Source organism: Numenius arquata, chromosome 8, assembly GCF_964106895.1.
Source record: "Numenius arquata chromosome 8, bNumArq3.hap1.1, whole genome shotgun sequence".
Classification (NCBI taxonomy): Eukaryota; Metazoa; Chordata; class Aves; order Charadriiformes; family Scolopacidae; genus Numenius; species Numenius arquata.
Window position 1 is genome coordinate 24389027 of NC_133583.1, and position 17505 is coordinate 24406531.

The following is a 17505-nucleotide window of genomic DNA, read 5'->3' on the forward strand; positions in this document are numbered from 1 at the left end:
GGGGGCGCCACGGAGGGAACAGCCGAGCCCCCGGGCTGACGAACACGCCCAGAGCGGGGCGATGGGACTCGGGCCCCGCCTGCCCGCCCCGCCCCGGCCCCGCCCATCCCCGTTGCCATGGCAGCGCGCGATCCCACAACACCTCAGCGGCGGGCGGAAGTAGATCCGGCGTCAGCCGAGAGGCGCGGAAAGTAGTTCCCTGGTGACGGCGGCGCCACGACCCGGAAGCGCCGAGGCCTTCGCAGGAACCGCAGTATCGTTGCGCAGAGCGGTGGCACCGGACCCGGCGGCGGGAGAGCAGCGCCCGGCCCGGCCCTCCGCGGCCCCCGGCATGTTCAAGAACACATTCCAGAGCGGGTTCCTCTCGGTGCTGTACAGCATCGGCAGCAAGCCGCTCCAGATCTGGGACAAGAAGGTGAGGCGGAGGCGGGACCGGCGGAGCAGCGCGGCCGCTCGCCTCAGCCGCCCGGGGCAGGCCTGGCCTGGCGTGGCGAGACGAGGGGCCGTGGCCCACGGACTGAGGCCCGGGCCCCTGTGAGGCTGCCCTCGGTAGGCCACCTGGACCAGGTTACCGCAAGCTCCCCGGGGTTTGAGCATATTTTTTTCAGGAGATTGTGTTACTGTAAAAAGTGTCTTTTCTGCCTTTGCTGAGCAGCAGAGCCCCCGCAGGGGAGCAGGCCAGCCCCGTGTCAGGATGTGCAGCACAGCAAGAGGCTGCAAAAAATGCCAAACACGGGAAATAAGGAGCAGACAACAAAATGATGCTTCCCTGTGGTTGCTGGGTGTAACTGAAATGGGGGTCTTCCCTCACATATGACCCGTTTTTAAATTGGTTTGCTAAAGGTACTAGGCCACGTGGTGGCTTTTAGGGTATACAACAAGTGACAAATGTTTGATCTGTTTATTTTTCCTTCCTGCTGTTTCTGGAGGTCCCCTGCCTTCTCCTGGGTATCTTGCATCAGGGAGCCTGTATCAGGAAGTTTGGAGGTGTTGATACCTGCTGCTTCCTCCCCGTCACAAACTACCCAAGGTCGTGTTGCTGCCTAAAAGCAAGTCTGCAAAAGCTTGTTATACTCTCTGAGAGCAGGCTCCCCTCTCTGAGGTTGTGACAGGTATTCAGTTACTGGTGCTTGAACTTAACCTGAATTGCTTGTAGTTTCAGCAGGAATGAAAGCCTTCAAGGCAGTTCAGCAGGCAGCAGTGTTGTTTCACCTCAGTGGGCTCACGTGAGCATTTACAAGCCGTGGGATGGTTGACAGGCAGCACAGGCCCATCCTGTTTCCCATCAGTGGGTTACCCATGCAGCTCTGAGAAGAAATGGGTTGCCCCACAATAGTCTGGCTGTGTGCATGTGCCTGCGATAGGGATTTTGCACAAATATTCATGACTTTAAAAGAAGATCGGCAGCTTATTTGGATGATGTGAGGACATGACACATTAAAGGCTCTTAGGCAAAGGGATGTGGTGTATCTCCACACTGGATGAAGCCATGAGCAATCTGAGCTGACCCTGCTTGGAGGTGGAGTTTGGACTGGAGATCTCCTGAGGTGCCTTCCAATGTGAATTGTCCTTTGCAGGGTGATACCATTGCAATTGCACAACTTGTGGGGTAGCCAGCAGGAACTCTGCTTGCAGGATGGATGTAAACAGTGGTCTATTTGAGTGCAATAGTCGTTGGATTGGCCAGAAAGGACTGATGAAAAATGTTCATGGCAACAGCAGCTGCGTATGCAGGCTGTTTCCATCACCTCCTGTAGGCGTTGCATGTGGCTGGATTCCTCTGGCACTGCCCAGCGGCAGCAGCCCTGTGAGCGGCAGGGCTGTGTGCGGGTACTCTTCCTCGCTCAGACATCTGTCTGTGCTAAGAAAGCACGGCCAGCTTGGGTGAGCTTGCTGTGAGGATCACCCTGCTCACAAAGGTGTGGTGTAAAACCAGAGTGGGTTTTCTGCCTGTCAATATTGGCATTGCTTGTTCTTTCACCTTGCTTTTCCATTTAAAAGAAGTTTGGGTGGTGGGTTTGTAATAGCTTTGGCATGCCTGATCCGACACCATTGGTGTGTTTGCAGCAGCAGGAGGCAAAGGGCAGCACTTAGAGCATCTCACTGCCTTGGAGCTGAGAAAGAGGAGTCCCTCAGGTCTTTGCTCCACTGTGTGTGGGTGTCATCTCCCCTGCTCAGCCCCTTCAGAAAATCCTGCTCCTTCTACTGACTGGTGTGTTGGTCACTGCGAAGACTCTGTGAGCTTGTAGCGTGGGGAAGTGCCTCTGATGGTTTGGGTGCTGGTGACCTGCCGCGGGCAGGGAGCTGGGTGCTCAGTTGCTGGTGAAGCCTCTCTGGCTCGTGGCAAGAACCTGCCAGGCTGGCAGCAGAGGGGCAGGCTGGCGTCTGGCTTGGGCCGCACTTCCATGAAGTGAATAAATGTCTAGAAACGGTGAGGGATTTTTCCAGTGGGTTTGTTTGTTTATTTATTGGAAAATGCTGATCTGTTCAAACTCAGACATCCCAGAAATGGTCCAGCTCTGGCATCACCACAGGAGAGGGTTAGTGTTTCTGGAAAAATCACTTTGCAGTAAGTGATTGGTGCTCTCTTCAACGGTGCATAAAATGCACCCGTAGTTTTGGTGAGAATTGGAAGCAAGTGATTTTATGTTCTCCCATGTCCTAGGTGAACGTCCTGATTACTGTATTCATAGCTGCCTAATATGAACTCTCTTATCCTTGCAAAAAGTACCAGCAGATAGTGATTGTTTTGTTTTTGTTTGGTTTTGTTTTGTTTAAATCTTAGGGAATCTCAAGCTTTTGTGACATAGAGGAAACTATTTCTTGTTCGGCCCTAGTAGGATGTGCACTGCTTGTGCTGATGGAGACAGTGTGAAGTAGAGGCTTCTTCATTTGATATAGGTGTAGAAATGGGACACTGGAAGCCTTTCCTTGTTGTGAGCATTTGTAACCTCCCTCTAAGTAGTAGGATACAGTCCTTCTCTTCTCCTTCAAGGGCTGTGGGTAAGCTCTGGGCAGGCCTTGGCAGCAAACCCTGTTGAGCCCAATCCGGCCTGTTCACCAGCGTCCTGTCCCAGGGGACTCTGGCAGGACTGAAATGTCCAGATCTCGGGAAGAGCGTGGTGACTGTCCCACCATCCCTGCAGGCAGAGCTTCCTCCTTCAGCCTCATCCACAGAGAGACAGTAACTGCTGGGCTGTGCTCTCTTCTTCCGTCTTCCAGCACTGTGTGTGCCTGGTTTGGAGACCTGTTTGCAATGTGTTTTCTGTTTGCCTTCGTTGCTCAGTCTTCTGTTTATTCCTGCCACCATGGTTCCCCCCGCTGACACGTGGAGACAAGCTAGCCAGTCTCCAGGGGACTCGCTGACGATTTTCTGCACAGCAAATGGGGACAGTTCAATGAAACTTGTCAAACCTATTGATCTGCTTGCTGTTTTCTCCGTATTCCTTCTGCTGGCATGTCAGTGTGGAATATCGTTAGCAATTTCAAATGCTGTTGGGAGGGCGCAAGGTCAGCTAGTGTTCAATACCTGTCTGAATATCAAACACGTGCTCTGCTATCAGGATGCAGACGGCAATTTCCCTGATAAGCATGGCCAGGATCAAGTCCCTGCGAACGAACGTGGGGTCCTCTCTTGCAGCCCTTCTCTGACTTGTTAGTTCTCTCACACAGCATCCTTGTCCGGGTCATCCCAGATCTCTGCATCTCAAGTACAGCAGTCCATGCTGCTCACTCCTCCCCAAACCTGCATGCACCAAGTGGTACAGCACCACCAGGTAGCTCCTGCTTTTGCCTCTTCTTTTGCCCCTTCTCCCTGGGGGAAGGAGGTGGCATAAGGGCGTTGTGCCTGTTCTGGACCCACCAGTGGCTTTGAGAAGCGCTGGCCTGTCCCAAGGCAAGGGTGTACCCATGCCTAAGGTAGTCTGGGTGATGGTGCTGGCTGTGTTTCAGCTTGTTGTTGCTGGCACAAGTCCATTGCCTAATGACGGGGCAGCCATCAACAATGTGGGAGCAAGCCTCCAGAGGTCGGCCTTGGACCGCAGCATCCCGTCTGCCAGTGGGTGGGTGGCTTGGCCTGGGGAGGATTGCTCCTTTCTGTTTTTCCTCTGGTCTTTGTTACGTTTGACTAGTGTTGCTAGCAGCAACAGCAGCCCCAAGAAATATATATGTTCAGCCTGTCTGTGAAGCTGCTCTTCCCTCCAAACCCTGTGAGATTTGAGGCTTGCATCTACAAAAAAAAGCTTTCCCAGTTTGTCTTTGGGCAGCAGGCAACTTCCCAGTTATCCTGATTGAGAGGATATTAGACATTTGAAGAACTTTTATTTTCTAAGAGGGCTATTGCCCTTTTTTCCAGTTTCAAAAATCCACCTTCTTAGGCTTAAGATGGCTAGAGAATATTGGCAAAGTAGAAATGTGGAGTGTTTTGTTTAGATTTCTGAAATTTTCTGAAAACTTTTTTGGAGCTTCCGTGAGGTAGGGGAAAGACCCTGGAGACTGGGAGCTCTTGCTGAGTAGTCACTGCGAGCACAGCAGGACCATCCCTCCTGGGTCCTGAGACTGGCTCTGCTCGATGGAGCCAGAGGCTGCCTCTTGGTCTGTGCGAGCCTGTTGTGAAGGGACCTCCAGAGCTAGCAGAGGAAGAGAAGCGCTCCTCTGGCTGTGACCAAGATGTGTCCTCTGTCAGGGAGGTGGTCCCTGAAGCAGGCAGGAGGCGGGCTCAGCCTCCGGCAGGGGGCTGGCCTCTGGAGTGAGGCGAGGGGCTGAGCTGGGGTGCTTGGCACCACCGAGTCCCAGAGGGCAGCGCTTTGAGCCACTGTTGGCGGCGAGCACTGACGGTGCCCTTCAGCCTTATCTTACCAAAACAGTGAGGCTGCTTGTACTTCTGATCCAGCCGGTGTTGGGCGTTGCACTCCAAATGTCTGTGTGTCTGTCCAGCCAGTGCTGGCTGTAGGGACATACAGACAGGCTGGGTTTTGTGCGGAAGGGCTCCTGCGTGACCTGGCCACTGTCGCCCTGCAGCTGGGCACTAGTGCAGCTCGCAGAAACTTACACTGAGCTAGGTAGGACCAGGAGGAAGGGCTCTGCCACAGCCTCGCTGTTTTGTGCTTAGCTCCTCTCTTTTCTGCTGTCTTTCATCCTGTTTCTGGCAATGCTGAGGAGGAAGAGTGGCTGCTTTTCATTGTCCCTGTAATCTGGGGAAGGAAAACCTTCACAGACTAAGGAAGGGGACCTGGTTACAGATAGAAACACTGCTGACTAATTGGTTTAAAGCATGTTTAGCTGTTTTCTTTCTTACTGTTCTCTCCAGAGAAGTCTAAACCTGAACCTTTTTCCCTCTGTGGAGCCCATAAGCTATCCTTGGTGAAAGCTGTTTTACGTGGCGTGGAGGCAGGCTTTGTTGTGCACTGCTGTCACCTGCTTGGGCATGGTTATTTCCCAGTGTTAAGTCTGCATGCTGTATCCTTGTGGTTTCCAGGATTTAATTTTCCATATGCCAGTCACTGCTTCAAATACAAAGAGGCACATGGGGCTTCTGCGGGCCTGGTGATTTTATTTTAAAAAAAAAAAAAAAAGGCAACTCATCCAGACCTTGGGCAGTTGGTTTCTCCTGAACAGACCTATAAATCCATGGGAGTTGCATTTGATGCAAAGGAGAGATAAGGTTATCCTGTAAGGATCCTCTCTCTGAGCTTAATGTTTTCTGGAAGTATCTGTGTAGGCTTGAGGCAGGGTGAGATGTGCTCTCATGCTTAGCAGCAGCAGCTGGGGATCCAGGCTGAGGTTTCTTGAAACTGCTTAGTGTAGAGATGGGTCAGGCGGTGGGCTGCTCGTAGGGCTTATCTAGCTTGTCTCTTTCTTCCAGCAAATGTATGCAACACCACCGAGGTAGGGTCCTCTGAAGAAATGAACTCTGAAGATGAATTGCTAAACTTGTAAATCATTTTGTAGCTCATGACTGGAACCATCCCATTAGAAGCTTAATGTATCCTTTATATTAGCAGCAGTGATAGGTGCTAAAGAAATTAATTCGTGGAGCCGGAAGGAGAATTGCAATTTGCTGATCAAGCACTGGGGAAGAGCAGAGGACTTAATTAGCAAAAGTGCCTCTTAAATGGAGATAAATTTGATGGGAAGTAAGCTGCTTCATCAAAATAAAAATAAATCCTCAGACCCTGGGATTCAGCCATGTGGCTTGTGGAGAAAAATGCATTTATGTTGGCTCCTGGTTCTGGCCCCGGCCTCCCTGAGCTCTGTGAGGAGCCGGCTGCATCTGAGTAGCAAAATCCTTGTGCTCCTCAGCAGAGCAGATGATGGCTCTGTGTTTCCGTACGCTGTGATTCTGAAGAATTTCAAGCAAGCTCTCCTATGGTCCTGCTCTTCCACAGAGGCTGTCAGCCATGCCCAGCAGTAGAGACTTACAGCCTTTGGTGATGTGGCTGGCTGGTGGCTCCCTTTTCTTGCCCCTGTATTGCTTGTACTTGTTTTTACCCCTTATCCCACTCTAGTTTGATCTTGCTCTGACACTTTTATGTTTGTCTGTTTGGGCCTCTAACATGAAGCTTGAGTCACTCATTTTCACCGTAGTGTATTTTGATAAATTTAAGTCTTGCACTTGGTGTCTGCAGCATGCTGGGCCATAAACTCTTGCTTGGAGTCCTGGCACTCTGGGGCAGTGATCAAAGCCTTGGAGACGGAGATGGCCAGGACAATAAGAGCCCAGTGAACATAGATGGGTTTTCCTGAGATCTTTTTCCCCCTCTCAATGGAGCTGTGGGTGCCTCTTGTTTCCCTCTCAAGTAACATCTGTGCTCACTGCCTCACTCTTCTTCTAGGTGCGCAACGGCCACATCAAGCGAATCACCGACAATGACATTCAGTCGCTGGTGTTGGAGATTGAAGGAACTAATGTCAGGTAGGAGAAGGCATCTTCTTCTGCTCTAGTGTGCCCTGTGGGCTTGGCCCTGGAGCAGAGTGAAAGATGTCGGTGCCCAGCAGACGTCTCCTTCAGACTCTGCTCCAACCTCTTTGTCAATAAGTTGAAGAATACGATACCCCTCTGTGGCAGTGTACTGTGCCTTTCCATGTACGTGCTTGTAGAGTTCTGTCTCATCCTCAGTCAGGCTAAGAGATAAAAAAATAAAGTCCTGTTATTTTTCCATCACTTGGGGAAAAAAGCTGTGTTGATACCGGTCCCAATTACTGCCAGCACTGCCAATTACTGAGAAAGCAGCACTCTGCCTTCTGCATCTTTTATTGTCTTGGACCTGCTCTGCTGCTCTCCCCACGTGACAGCTGCTCTCCCGGCAGCAGGAAGATCAAAGGGAGATTTATTAGAGGAGTTGCTTGTGGTGCTTCACTTAGCAACCTCGTCTCCATTGACCAGGGAGAGAGATGCCAGCTCCATGAGTGGGTTCTGAGTCTCCAAGGCTTCTCCAGGAGTGATTCAGATCAGGGCACTCCTTATAAGGGCAGCGGAGACTCCTCTCCTGCAGACAGGCTGAGCCAACACTTCTCTTCCCAAGATGTGTTGATACAGAACTTGCCAGGCATGATGTGTACTTCTGGGGCTCATGACCTCTGTTCTCCCAGCCATATAGAGCATGCAGGGCCTCTGCTGTGCTCTGGAGAACTCTGCCTGTTGAGTCAAGGGTAAGAGGAGGTTGTGTTAAGAAACAGCGCTGACATGGCCTTGAAACTGGGGAGGTGTAGCTGTCCAGGAAGGCGTTTCATGCCCTGGGTGAGAAAAGTGGGATTTAAAAATGCATTCTTTGGGCCTTTTATCTGGTTCTTCCTGCAGCCACCTCTGAAACTCTCCATCCTGTTGCAGGAAGCCTTGGTTGTTGCTGAGAACTTACGATCACAGCTGTCTTTTTCTGCCTGTCGTCCAAAATTGCATTAAGTCAAGGGAGAGACTTGAGATCCAGGCTGTGTGCTTTGTGCCGTGTGAGATCCTAAAGTAGTTTTCTGTCCCTCTCAGTACCACATACATCACGTGCCCTGCTGACCCAAAGAAGACCCTGGGCATCAAACTACCGTTCCTAGTGATGATCATCAAGAACCTGAAGAAATACTTCACTTTCGAAGTGCAGGTGAGGAGCGTGCAGTGGGGAGGCCCTTCCAGGAACCAGTGAGGAAGGTGCCAGGGAGCCTGCAGCCTTATGTTGGAGCTTGTCTCAGGCAGCGTGTCATCCCCAAAACGATTTTGGGTTTTTGGCTGTGTCATGTGTCGGGTCTTCTGCTATGGGAGCATGAGTCAGCTCACAAGCACCTTTTTGCTATTCCTGAAAATGGGTCTGTTTTCTGTGTTAAAAATACTTCTGCTGTGAAATGGAGGGGTGGGAGTAGGAGAGCCTTGTCTCAGAGACGGGTAGAGCCTGAGCTGTCTCGGTGAGCTGGGGGCCCCTGACACCTGGGTCAGCAGCCTTCCTTCCTTGCCCCAGGTGCTGGATGATAAGAACGTACGCCGGCGTTTTCGGGCAAGTAACTACCAGAGCACGACTCGGGTGAAGCCCTTCATCTGCACCATGCCCATGCGGCTGGACGATGGCTGGAACCAAATCCAGTTCAACCTGTCAGACTTCACACGCCGGGCTTATGGGACAAATTACATCGAGACCCTCAGAGTTCAGGTGAGAAGCAGGCACGTCCTGCCCACAGAAACTGTGGTTGGTAATCTTCCTTCTGGCTGCGACAGCCTTACTGTATATTGGGAATCTGGGTTTTGCCCTGACTGGTTCTTTTGCCAGTCCTGGTCTTTGCATGGAGGAGCACTGCAGGAGGGGAAAAAGGCTGCAACCAAGGCAACAGAGGTCTTGGTGCTGCCTCATGCCACTGGGATGAAGGAGCTCATTTCCATCTTGTTTCTCTTGCTGGCTGTCAGTTAGGGTAAGAGTTGCAGTCCCCTTAAAGCTCCATGCAACATGCCACACGTCCTCCTGGGAGGAGGTCTGCTGGAAATGAGCTGTGTGCTGCCTTACTGCCCAATTTGCCAGACAGCGACCGGCTGAGCGGGAGCCTGGCTGGTAAAGACCCAGGGTGTTATGGTGTGTATGTAAACGCGGTCAAGCTTGTTTCCTAGTGCGGGTGGAATGACCCTACCTTCACTGAGCCCCTTGGACCAGAGCTGATGCAGTGTTTGTTCCCGCTGAGGATGTGACACTTGTTCCATTTGCCAGGGATTCATGTTTGCTGTGTTCAGTGGCATGTGTTATTTTGGGGAATGCCTTTGTGCGGAGCACACCTGTGCCTTAGCATGATGGAACTGCTAAAGTTCCTTGTGGGGCTGCCCTGAGATGAGCAGACAACTGGGAAATGTCTGCCTTCTCACATACCCATGAGGGGGACTGGAGCGACTACTTCACTGCCAGCTGATAGTGCAGGAAGCGCAGATTGGACAGTCTCATTCTTGACCTCAGGGAGGCCCCGAAGAGGGAGTGTTAAACATGCAGCAAGCTGAGACTGAAAGTGTTCTAGCAAATGCTGATATCAGTGGAAAAGCAGAGGTGGGTTCATAGCAAATAACCCTCTAAGCAACTAAGGCAGATCTCAATTTGCAGAGACACCAGAGCTTGGCCAACTGTCTTGAGCCAGCTGGAGAGACCATCTAATGCAAAGCAGAGGGCATGACCCAATGTTTCTTCTCTGATGCCCTGTCAGATTCAGAGAGAGGCAGTGAGGTCTTTTCTCCAGCTGCTGAGCCAAGGAATCCAGGCTGCTGCATGACAGTGAAACTGGATGTGGAAAGAGCATATGGAAAATGGACTGACTCTGTTTTGACTCTCAGATCCACGCCAACTGTCGCATCCGACGAGTTTACTTCTCTGACCGGCTCTACTCGGAGGATGAGCTCCCAGCTGAGTTCAAGCTATACCTGCCTGTCCAGAACAAGGCCAAGGTGAGCTAACTGTGGGCAAGGAGGGTGGGAGCAGCAGATGGGCCAGGCTGGCTTTCCTCGTCCCACTGCCTTCACAATCCAGAGTTTCTTCTAGCTGTTGCCAGGGTGAGCAGTCTGTGGGGGTGCTTCGCTGAGTGGCTTTCCTGCCAAAACACGTGGAAGTTGTCCTTCCCTTCTAGAAGCAGGGTGAGCTGTGCAGGGAGCTGTGCTCCCCACGTCCTTCCTCTTCGGGTTGAAGGACTCTGGGTACTGTGGCAGCCTCCTGGCATTTCTTGGAGCTTTCACCTATTACTCAGCACAGCGGCTTTGCTCTTCAGAGCTGGCTGCAGCTCCATACTTGTCTTGCTGGAGAGATGCTGTTCGTGTTCCTCTAGCCCATACTTACTGCCGTCTGCTCTGTTGCCTGCCCAGCGCAGACGGTGGTGCTATAAGGTGGGAAAGGGATAGGCGAGGTTGTGGCTGCCTAGCAGGAGGAGATGCCAAACTCTGCTGTTATGGTGATGGAAGAGGAGTCCCTGGCATATTGGCAGCAGTCTTGAGGTTTGTGAGGAAGCACCTTCTTTGCCAGGGCCAGCCTGTCACAGTGCAGGTGCTTCTTCTAGCAGAGAAGATTCCTGGGCAAAATCTCAAGGAACTGGGGAAGGCTGTTGGGTGCTGACCTTAGTGGGAGGTAGAAGGCAGTGTTAACAGGAGGTAACACCTCTAGGGAACTTGTCCCTGCCTTCTGGGCTGTAGCAGCCTCCTGGAGGTATCTGGGCAATGCTTGGAGCGCCCACAGTACAGTTGTCTTGGTGCTGCTGAGTCTAATAAGTGTCTCCTTTCTTCTCCCTGCTCTGTCCAGCAATAACACTACACTGGGAAGAGATGTGAGAAATGTTTGGGGTCAGTAGGAAAACAAAAGCAGGTGGAAGAGAAGGCCCTCCTGAGACCAAGTTTTAGATCAGCTCACCTTGGCTGGGGTAACTTTGATTCATCTGGTATCCCTCTTCTGGACAGGACACAATTAACCGTGTAACAGGTCTGGGACTATGTTGTTGGTGTGCGAGTTGTGCAGAATCAGAGTTTTCCTAGCTGTTCCTAAAGTGCTGAGCCTAAACACTGCAAGTAGCATGATACCTGATCTTCTGTTGCACAGAGGGCTTGCTCTAAGCGGCCACTGTGCCTCCAAAGAGAAGATCCAAGCAGGAATTACGGGGTTAAGTGTGTGTTCTTGAAGATACCAATTTTATTTTTTCTTTCCTTGTTTTCCATGTCTTATTTTATATATGCTCTAAATATGGACGAAATACTCTTGGAAAGTTATTAAACATTTGACTCTGTAAGTCTACTTCTGGCTTCTTCCTCCTATGATGGATCCTTAACTTGCACATGTTAGCACATCAGAGAGTGCTGAAGAGTTTCTTTAGGAACCCAGATGTTAGAATTTGCCTCTGACTTTGATTGGCAGCCTTGTTGTTTAAGGGATAGCACAGATGTGAACAACACAAGAGAGGAAAAATGGTAAGGTTTCCGTAGAGGATACAGGATCTGTCTCCGGTTCAGAAGGTTTGTGGTACTCTACCTATGACAAAATCTCACACTGTTCACTTTCAGTACATGGAAATGGGTTTTTCGTTCCCTTCTTACTTGAAGCCATTTTCCCAGCAGTGACAAACTGGTCCTACCTGCCAGTTAGGGCACCACTGTGTTTGCTGTGTAGTTAAACAAGTCGTTCCACCTCTCAACTAAGCCTTTAGCAGCTACTTATAGCAAGAGGCACACAATAGTCTTCCAGCTGCCAAATTGTCCTTTTCCCCAGGGATCAAAGGGGAGGTTTAGCAAAGCAGCATAAGAGGAGCGGAAGTCTTTTCCTGTGCTGAAGCTGCCCTTCCCTGCCTCAAACCAATCTGCCTTTGTTGTTGACAGGCTTGCAGATGGGAGGCTGCAGTCCTCTCCCAGTAACAGAAAGAGTCTGGGAGTAGCTGATGCCTTTCCTCCCTGCGGCCAAGGTCCCCACGGCTGCTCCTTTGGGTAGGTACCAAAGGCAGCTGCTGATCCTTCCCTGGTGTTGGGCTGTGCACTGAATTGGGAAGACTTCACTCTCATTATTATCCTGTAAAACAAAGCTGGTCTCTCCCAGGATGAGGAGGGCCTGTTGGGTGACATCTGCCCCAGATTTTGGGTTTAATCCTGCCCATTGACTCTCCACCTGGTTTGACGGTTTGGTGCACCCTCATGGGCAGCAGGTCCTCTGTGTGGACTCCACTTTACCACTGTGGCCAGCTCTTGGGACACCTATAATGCAGCTGCCTAATTTGTGCCTTTAAAGCTAGTGGGCTTTGAACTGGAGGTGCTGACCCCGTGTTGCCACGTGGTGCTGGATTGTACTTGCAGAAGGCTTTCTGCAGAAGACCTTTCCAATTTTCGTAGCAGCTGAAGAGCTTGGTAGCTCTGAGGAGCCAAGCCAAGGAAACCCACATGGGAAGGCACCATCCATCTTGCTTTGACATCTATCAAGGCTTGGCTGGACCTGAGATTTGTTAAGTGGAATTGCACTGTATCGTGTGCCAAGGATCAACCTTAATGAAGTCCATAGTGAGGCTTTCCTGCCATGTTTGCAAAGCTTGCCAGGGCTGGGAAAGCTGCTGAGGGAATCCATCCCACCCTAGCAGAGAAAAGAGTGCATCCTTTCCCACAGGCCCTCCCTCATGAGCATGTGTTTTTGTCAGTCAGCGGTGGCTGAACGCTCAGCAGGAGCTGCTGCCTTTCCCTGGCCCGCTGGGGCCCACGCTGGAGTCACCCCTTGTCCTTGAGGAGTGGGGCTTACTCTGAGCAAGTGACCTTCCTGTGTTACGAGGGGCTGGGTTCCCCAAGGTCCTGAGCTGGCTCCTCTGCCCAGAGACCAGATGGGCCCTGCTGCCAATTCCTGCCTGACCTCTAGGAGCTGTGCCAGCGGATTTGCTGGAACAAACTCTCAGCCATAAACCCTTACATCCATGTGCACCCTCTGTATATTTTTTTAATGTAAACCAAAATATTGCATCTTCCTGTTTACATGTTGCACAAAGGGGAGCATCATCAGATACTGGCTCTTTCCTTTAGCGCCAGATAGTGGTGGACTTAAGTCGTGTTCTTAAAAAAGTCTTCCTCTTCTATTCCCCCTTTCCTATCAAAACTTTAACTGTGAGTGAAGTTTGGATGCTCTCCCTGCAGGAGAAGAGGATGCTTCTGGCGCTAGGCCACAATGTCACAGGCATCTTGTCAGCAGTTGTTTCCTACAGTAAATGTGCACTAGCAAAACTCCTGCGATGAAGTGTCCAGCTTCTTACTGCTTTGGTTATGGCTCTTGGCCTGGCTGGGACACGAAGCTCTCCTACGTGGAAAGAGTGGAGGAAGACAAGAAGGACGTGGGTGCAGAGATGGGAGTCTGCCCTGAGGATGGCTACTGCCTGCGTGCTCCTGGGGCAGCCCCCGCTTGGGGTGAGTGGCGAGCAAAGGGGGGTCCTAGTTTGGTGCAGGCAGCCTGGGGAGAAAAGGCCTTAAATATCTCCTCGTATGCCTTTTTGTGGGTGGCCTGCGCCTTCCCTCCTGCTTAAGTCCTTATTGTGGTTCATGTCTAGTGGGAGAGAAAGGAATCTTTCTTCGCAGGGAGCCCTGTGTTCAACCTGGGGTGGAGTGGGGCCCTCCCAAAGGTGAGTTTTCCTTGCCTCCACTGGCTTTTCACCTTCTTCCATTGGCTGGGGCAAGGTCCTGCATGCGCGTGGTTGGTCGGGACGGAAGTGCTGGGACCCTGCTTCCTGTCTACATCAAATGCAAAGCTGCTTTTTGAAATCTCAGTTGTCGAAGGAGGGCAAGTGCACAGGCTGCAGCACCTCAGAGCAAGAGCCGGGGGAGAGCAACCTTCCCCATGTTGGAACAGACATGCTTTGGACTGAGCTGGAGCAGCCGGCAGTCACCGTGCAATGCAAGCCAAGGCTGGGACCTCCCTCGGCTCTGGTGGCTCTGCCAGGGCAAGGGAAGCAGACAACAGGGTTTTTCCTGGAAAGCTTTCTGTCCCTTTGCCCTGCCGCTGGGGCAGAAGCAGCCTGGGTAAGAGCCCAGCACAGCAGGACACTGATCCAGGCGTCTGCCCCTGCCTATGGCCTTCCCTTTACTTTTTGTCTTGTTCCTGTTGAGTAGACCCTGACGCAAAGCACAGAGCGCTGATCACGGAGGTGATATGCAGGAATCAAAAGAAGTCTGGGCCAAACTTTGCTCCTTGCCCTTTGCCTCGCGTTCTGCATCTCCCTGGATGTCTTGTGGTAGTCTGTGGAGGGATTACACCTCCAGGGTGATGCTAATCCTCTGCAGCTGCTCTGTAGTGTGGGGTGGGTGGTGCTGGAGGTGAGGGAAATACTTACTTTGAGTTTTGCCATTGGCCGCCACCCAGGAAAAATGAGTGATGGTACTGGGGACTTTGGCCACTTCTGCAGGCAGGGAGAGCTGATCTTCCTGCCCAGCTAGTGCCTGCAAGAGAGGGGTGAAAGCTTCTCCTGGCAGGCTGCAAAATGGGACCACACAAGCAAGGCTTTATTTGGATGAGGGAGTGGCTGTACGTCCCGAGAGCTACCCCGGGATGTGACAGGGAAAGCCTCGGAGGTGAGAAGATAATGGATGCTAAGTTGTGCTGAAGCAGACCTGCAGACTGTCTGCTCCACCATCACCTCGTGCGTTTGCCCCTGGGCCCTCAGAAATTACTTTCCTCCCTGTGAGATGAAGGGTCTGGCACTGCGGGGAGCTGTGCTGGTGGCTGCGGGGTGGGTGTAAGGGGAGGTGACAGGCATAAGCAGTGCACGTTGTGCTCAGTGCATCCCACCCCCAGCGGGGCTATGCTGGCACCAACACCTGCCCGGACAGTACCCGGAGCATAGCTCTGCCTGCAGCGCACACAGGCAGCAGGTTCAACCCCTCCCAGGGCCCCACGGCCCTTCCTTCTGTCCCCAGCATCGTTTCCTCCAGCCTTGGGGCTGGCCAGTCGCTGCTTGGCATATCCCAGCCCCGGTTCTTCCTCTGCACCAAGCCTGGCTTCCTCTCTGCTTTCCGGGTCCTCTCAGCGGTGTGTGGGGAATCGCACCCTGGCTCGCAGAGGAAGAGGAGGAGGCGGCAGGAGGAAGTGCTGTTTCTCCTGTGATGGTGCCAAGCAGGCAGAGAGAGCCCCTGCCAGCCCTCGTCACCACCATCACCCAGGCTCTGGCGGCATGGGGAGCCCCATCCTGCAGCGGCAGGGCCTGGAGGCCGCTGAGCTCCTGGGGTCTTTTCCAGGTCAGGCTTCTCCAGTCTATTTCTGGGAAGCTGGGAGTTGCCTGGTGGGGGTGGATCCTGGCAGGGCTGCGTGGTGCCTGCCAGGGCCAGGCTGAGTGGGACTTGTACTCCCCCAAGCCGCCAAAACCCCTGTCCCTTGCAGCAGGTGCATCCCTGCCCTCTCTGGGGTCTTGCATCCCTTGGTGGCTGGAGGCGAGCTGACCCCGCTGTGGGCATGTAGGTCAGAGCGGGAGCCTCTGGCAAAGAGCCCCGCCCCTGCTGAAATGCTGAGCTTTGTCTCCGGCAGGGTCCCTCAGTGCTGTCCATGAGCATTTCCAGATGGCCCTGGGCTCCTGGCACTGGCTCTGCTGCAGCATCTGGGGAAAAGCGGGAGGCGGTGGGAAGTGGTGTCCCAGCACGCTGAACCCAGGCAGCCTCGGCCTCTGCTCTCAGCGCCACTAATTCTTCCCAGGGAATGGCTCCCAGCCCCTGTCCCACCCCGAATCAGCAAGGAGCCCCCTGCCCTGTCGAGGGACTGCCCAGGGAAGAGCATGCCATGAGCCTCTAGCCCTGGACATCCTTGGCCAGCTCAGCTGGCTTTCCCTGTGAGTCTGGCATCTCTCTGGGTACCAGGCTTTGGGGTCCCCACCCCTGCATCCTGCCGAGCCCTCAGCACTCCCCGGGAGACAGGGAAACACAGCTGCCGTGGGAAATAAATCTGTTGTTGGAAATGCATCTGTCATGGGAAGTGCATCTAGTATGGGAAATGCATCTGGAGCTGCCTTTGTGGGGGCAGGGAGCGGCAAATCCCAGCCACGCTTTGCTCCTGCCTCGCCTTTTGTCAGGTTTGTGCTGTTTGGTAGCTCCTGGTGCTGGTTTGGCCCCGGATCAGGGCAGGCTGGGGTGCCGGGCTGCCCGCCCAGGGATCCCATTCTGCGGAGCTGTGGATCCTCCCATGGCCCTGGGGAGGACCCACACAAGTGCAAATCCGGGCAAAATGGTAAAAACCAAACTGAAAGGAGATAAAAGCCAAGGAATGTGACCCAGCATGGCCTGGCTGATGGAATACAACAGCCCACAGCTACTTGGAGACCTTTTTTTCCACCCCCACCCACCCCCCCCAATTCTTCAGGGTTTTTCTGTCCCTGATTTTGGCTTCTTGCTTGGCTGCAGTGATGTGCTGAGTCCAAGCCAAGTGTGTTTCCCAGGGAATCGGCTAATGGTGGGGAATCACTGCCCGGTGTGGGCAGGGATGGAGGCCAGGCCAGGGGATGGGTTGCCCGGGCCACAGGGTCCCCCCCACCAGCACCGGCAGCCCCGGGAAAGCAGGGCGAGAGCCAGCATCGGTGCTTTCCTTTTAAAGTAATTAGTGGCTGATGAGTAGTGGGGTGGCTCAGGGTAATTTAGTGCCGGGAATGGCTGCAGCCGAGTCTTGGGCGCTGAGCCAGCAGCTCTGGGTCCTAGGGAGGCGGAAGGATGGGGGCCAGAAGGGGGACACAAAGGCTTCATCCCCACCCATGAAGGGGGGGCTGCCCTCCTGCCAGGATGGGGATGGGGGCAGAGGGGCAGCTGGAGCCCCAGGGAGGGGGGGGGAGCAGGGCAGGGAGGGGTTGATGCTCCTTGTGTTAGAGCTACCAGCCCAATGGGGGGAGCCCGGCAGGGGCACTAGGCGCTGTTGGGGTGCTGGGGGGTTATTGAGGTGCAGGGCTGGGTGCTGCCAGAGGAAGCCTGAGGAGGGGAGAGAAGGGGATGCTGGCTGGAGTCCAGTCCCACAGGGAGAACCCCCTGACTCCATAGGGTCAGACCCACACATCCACCACCTGGCACTGGCTGCCCCCCCCCCACCACTGGTGTATTAACTGCACCAGGCCTCAGCCACCCACCCTGAGGCTGCACCTCTGACTTCAGCGCAAACCCAGCCCCAGCTCTCGCCACCCTGGTGAGCATCCGCAGCAGAGGCAGGGAAGCCGCTATCTTCATCACTGCTGCGCGGTGCCTGCTGTGGCTGTTTTTCTTCCCATCAAAGGCTGAGTAACATTTTTCTCTGGATAAAGCCAATTTCCCACTGCCCTCCCCGGGTCTCATCTTTCCCACTCCTCATTATTTCCCCAGTCTCTGCAGCAATGAGGCAGGATATAGCCACCCTCTACCCCCCCAGGAAACCCGCCAGGGCTGTGTGGGGACAGGGAGCCAAAGCACCCGTTAAGCCGGCTGCGGGAGGGTCCCCGCAGCATCCCCCGGCTGCCCTGGGAAGGGAGGTGGCCGCCCGGGGCTGGAGTGTGGTGCCGGCCGGGGGAGAACAAGGCTGTCTGTGTTCCCGGCCAGGCTGTTGCTGCTGCCATGGGAGCTGG

At 53.5% G+C, this 17505-nt stretch overlaps 1 protein-coding gene across 2 annotated transcripts; it reads left to right on the forward strand.

Moving 5' to 3' along the window:
* Positions 1–229: 229 nt before the first annotated feature.
* Positions 230–13170, forward strand: CFAP20 (cilia and flagella associated protein 20). 2 transcript variants are annotated; one of them, XM_074152296.1, is made up of 6 exons: positions 230–415; positions 6834–6913; positions 7979–8090; positions 8442–8630; positions 9785–9895; positions 10737–13170. In XM_074152296.1, exons 1-6 carry the CDS (start codon positions 332–334, stop codon positions 10740–10742), a joined length of 582 nt encoding a protein of 193 aa, XP_074008397.1. In that variant the 5' UTR covers positions 230–331; the 3' UTR covers positions 10743–13170. The 2 variants fall into 2 exon arrangements, with proteins under 2 accessions (XP_074008397.1, XP_074008395.1); XM_074152294.1 differs by lacking the exon at positions 10737–13170 and having other exon boundaries at positions 332–415; positions 9785–9904.
* The last annotated feature ends 4335 nt before the right edge of the window (positions 13171–17505 follow it).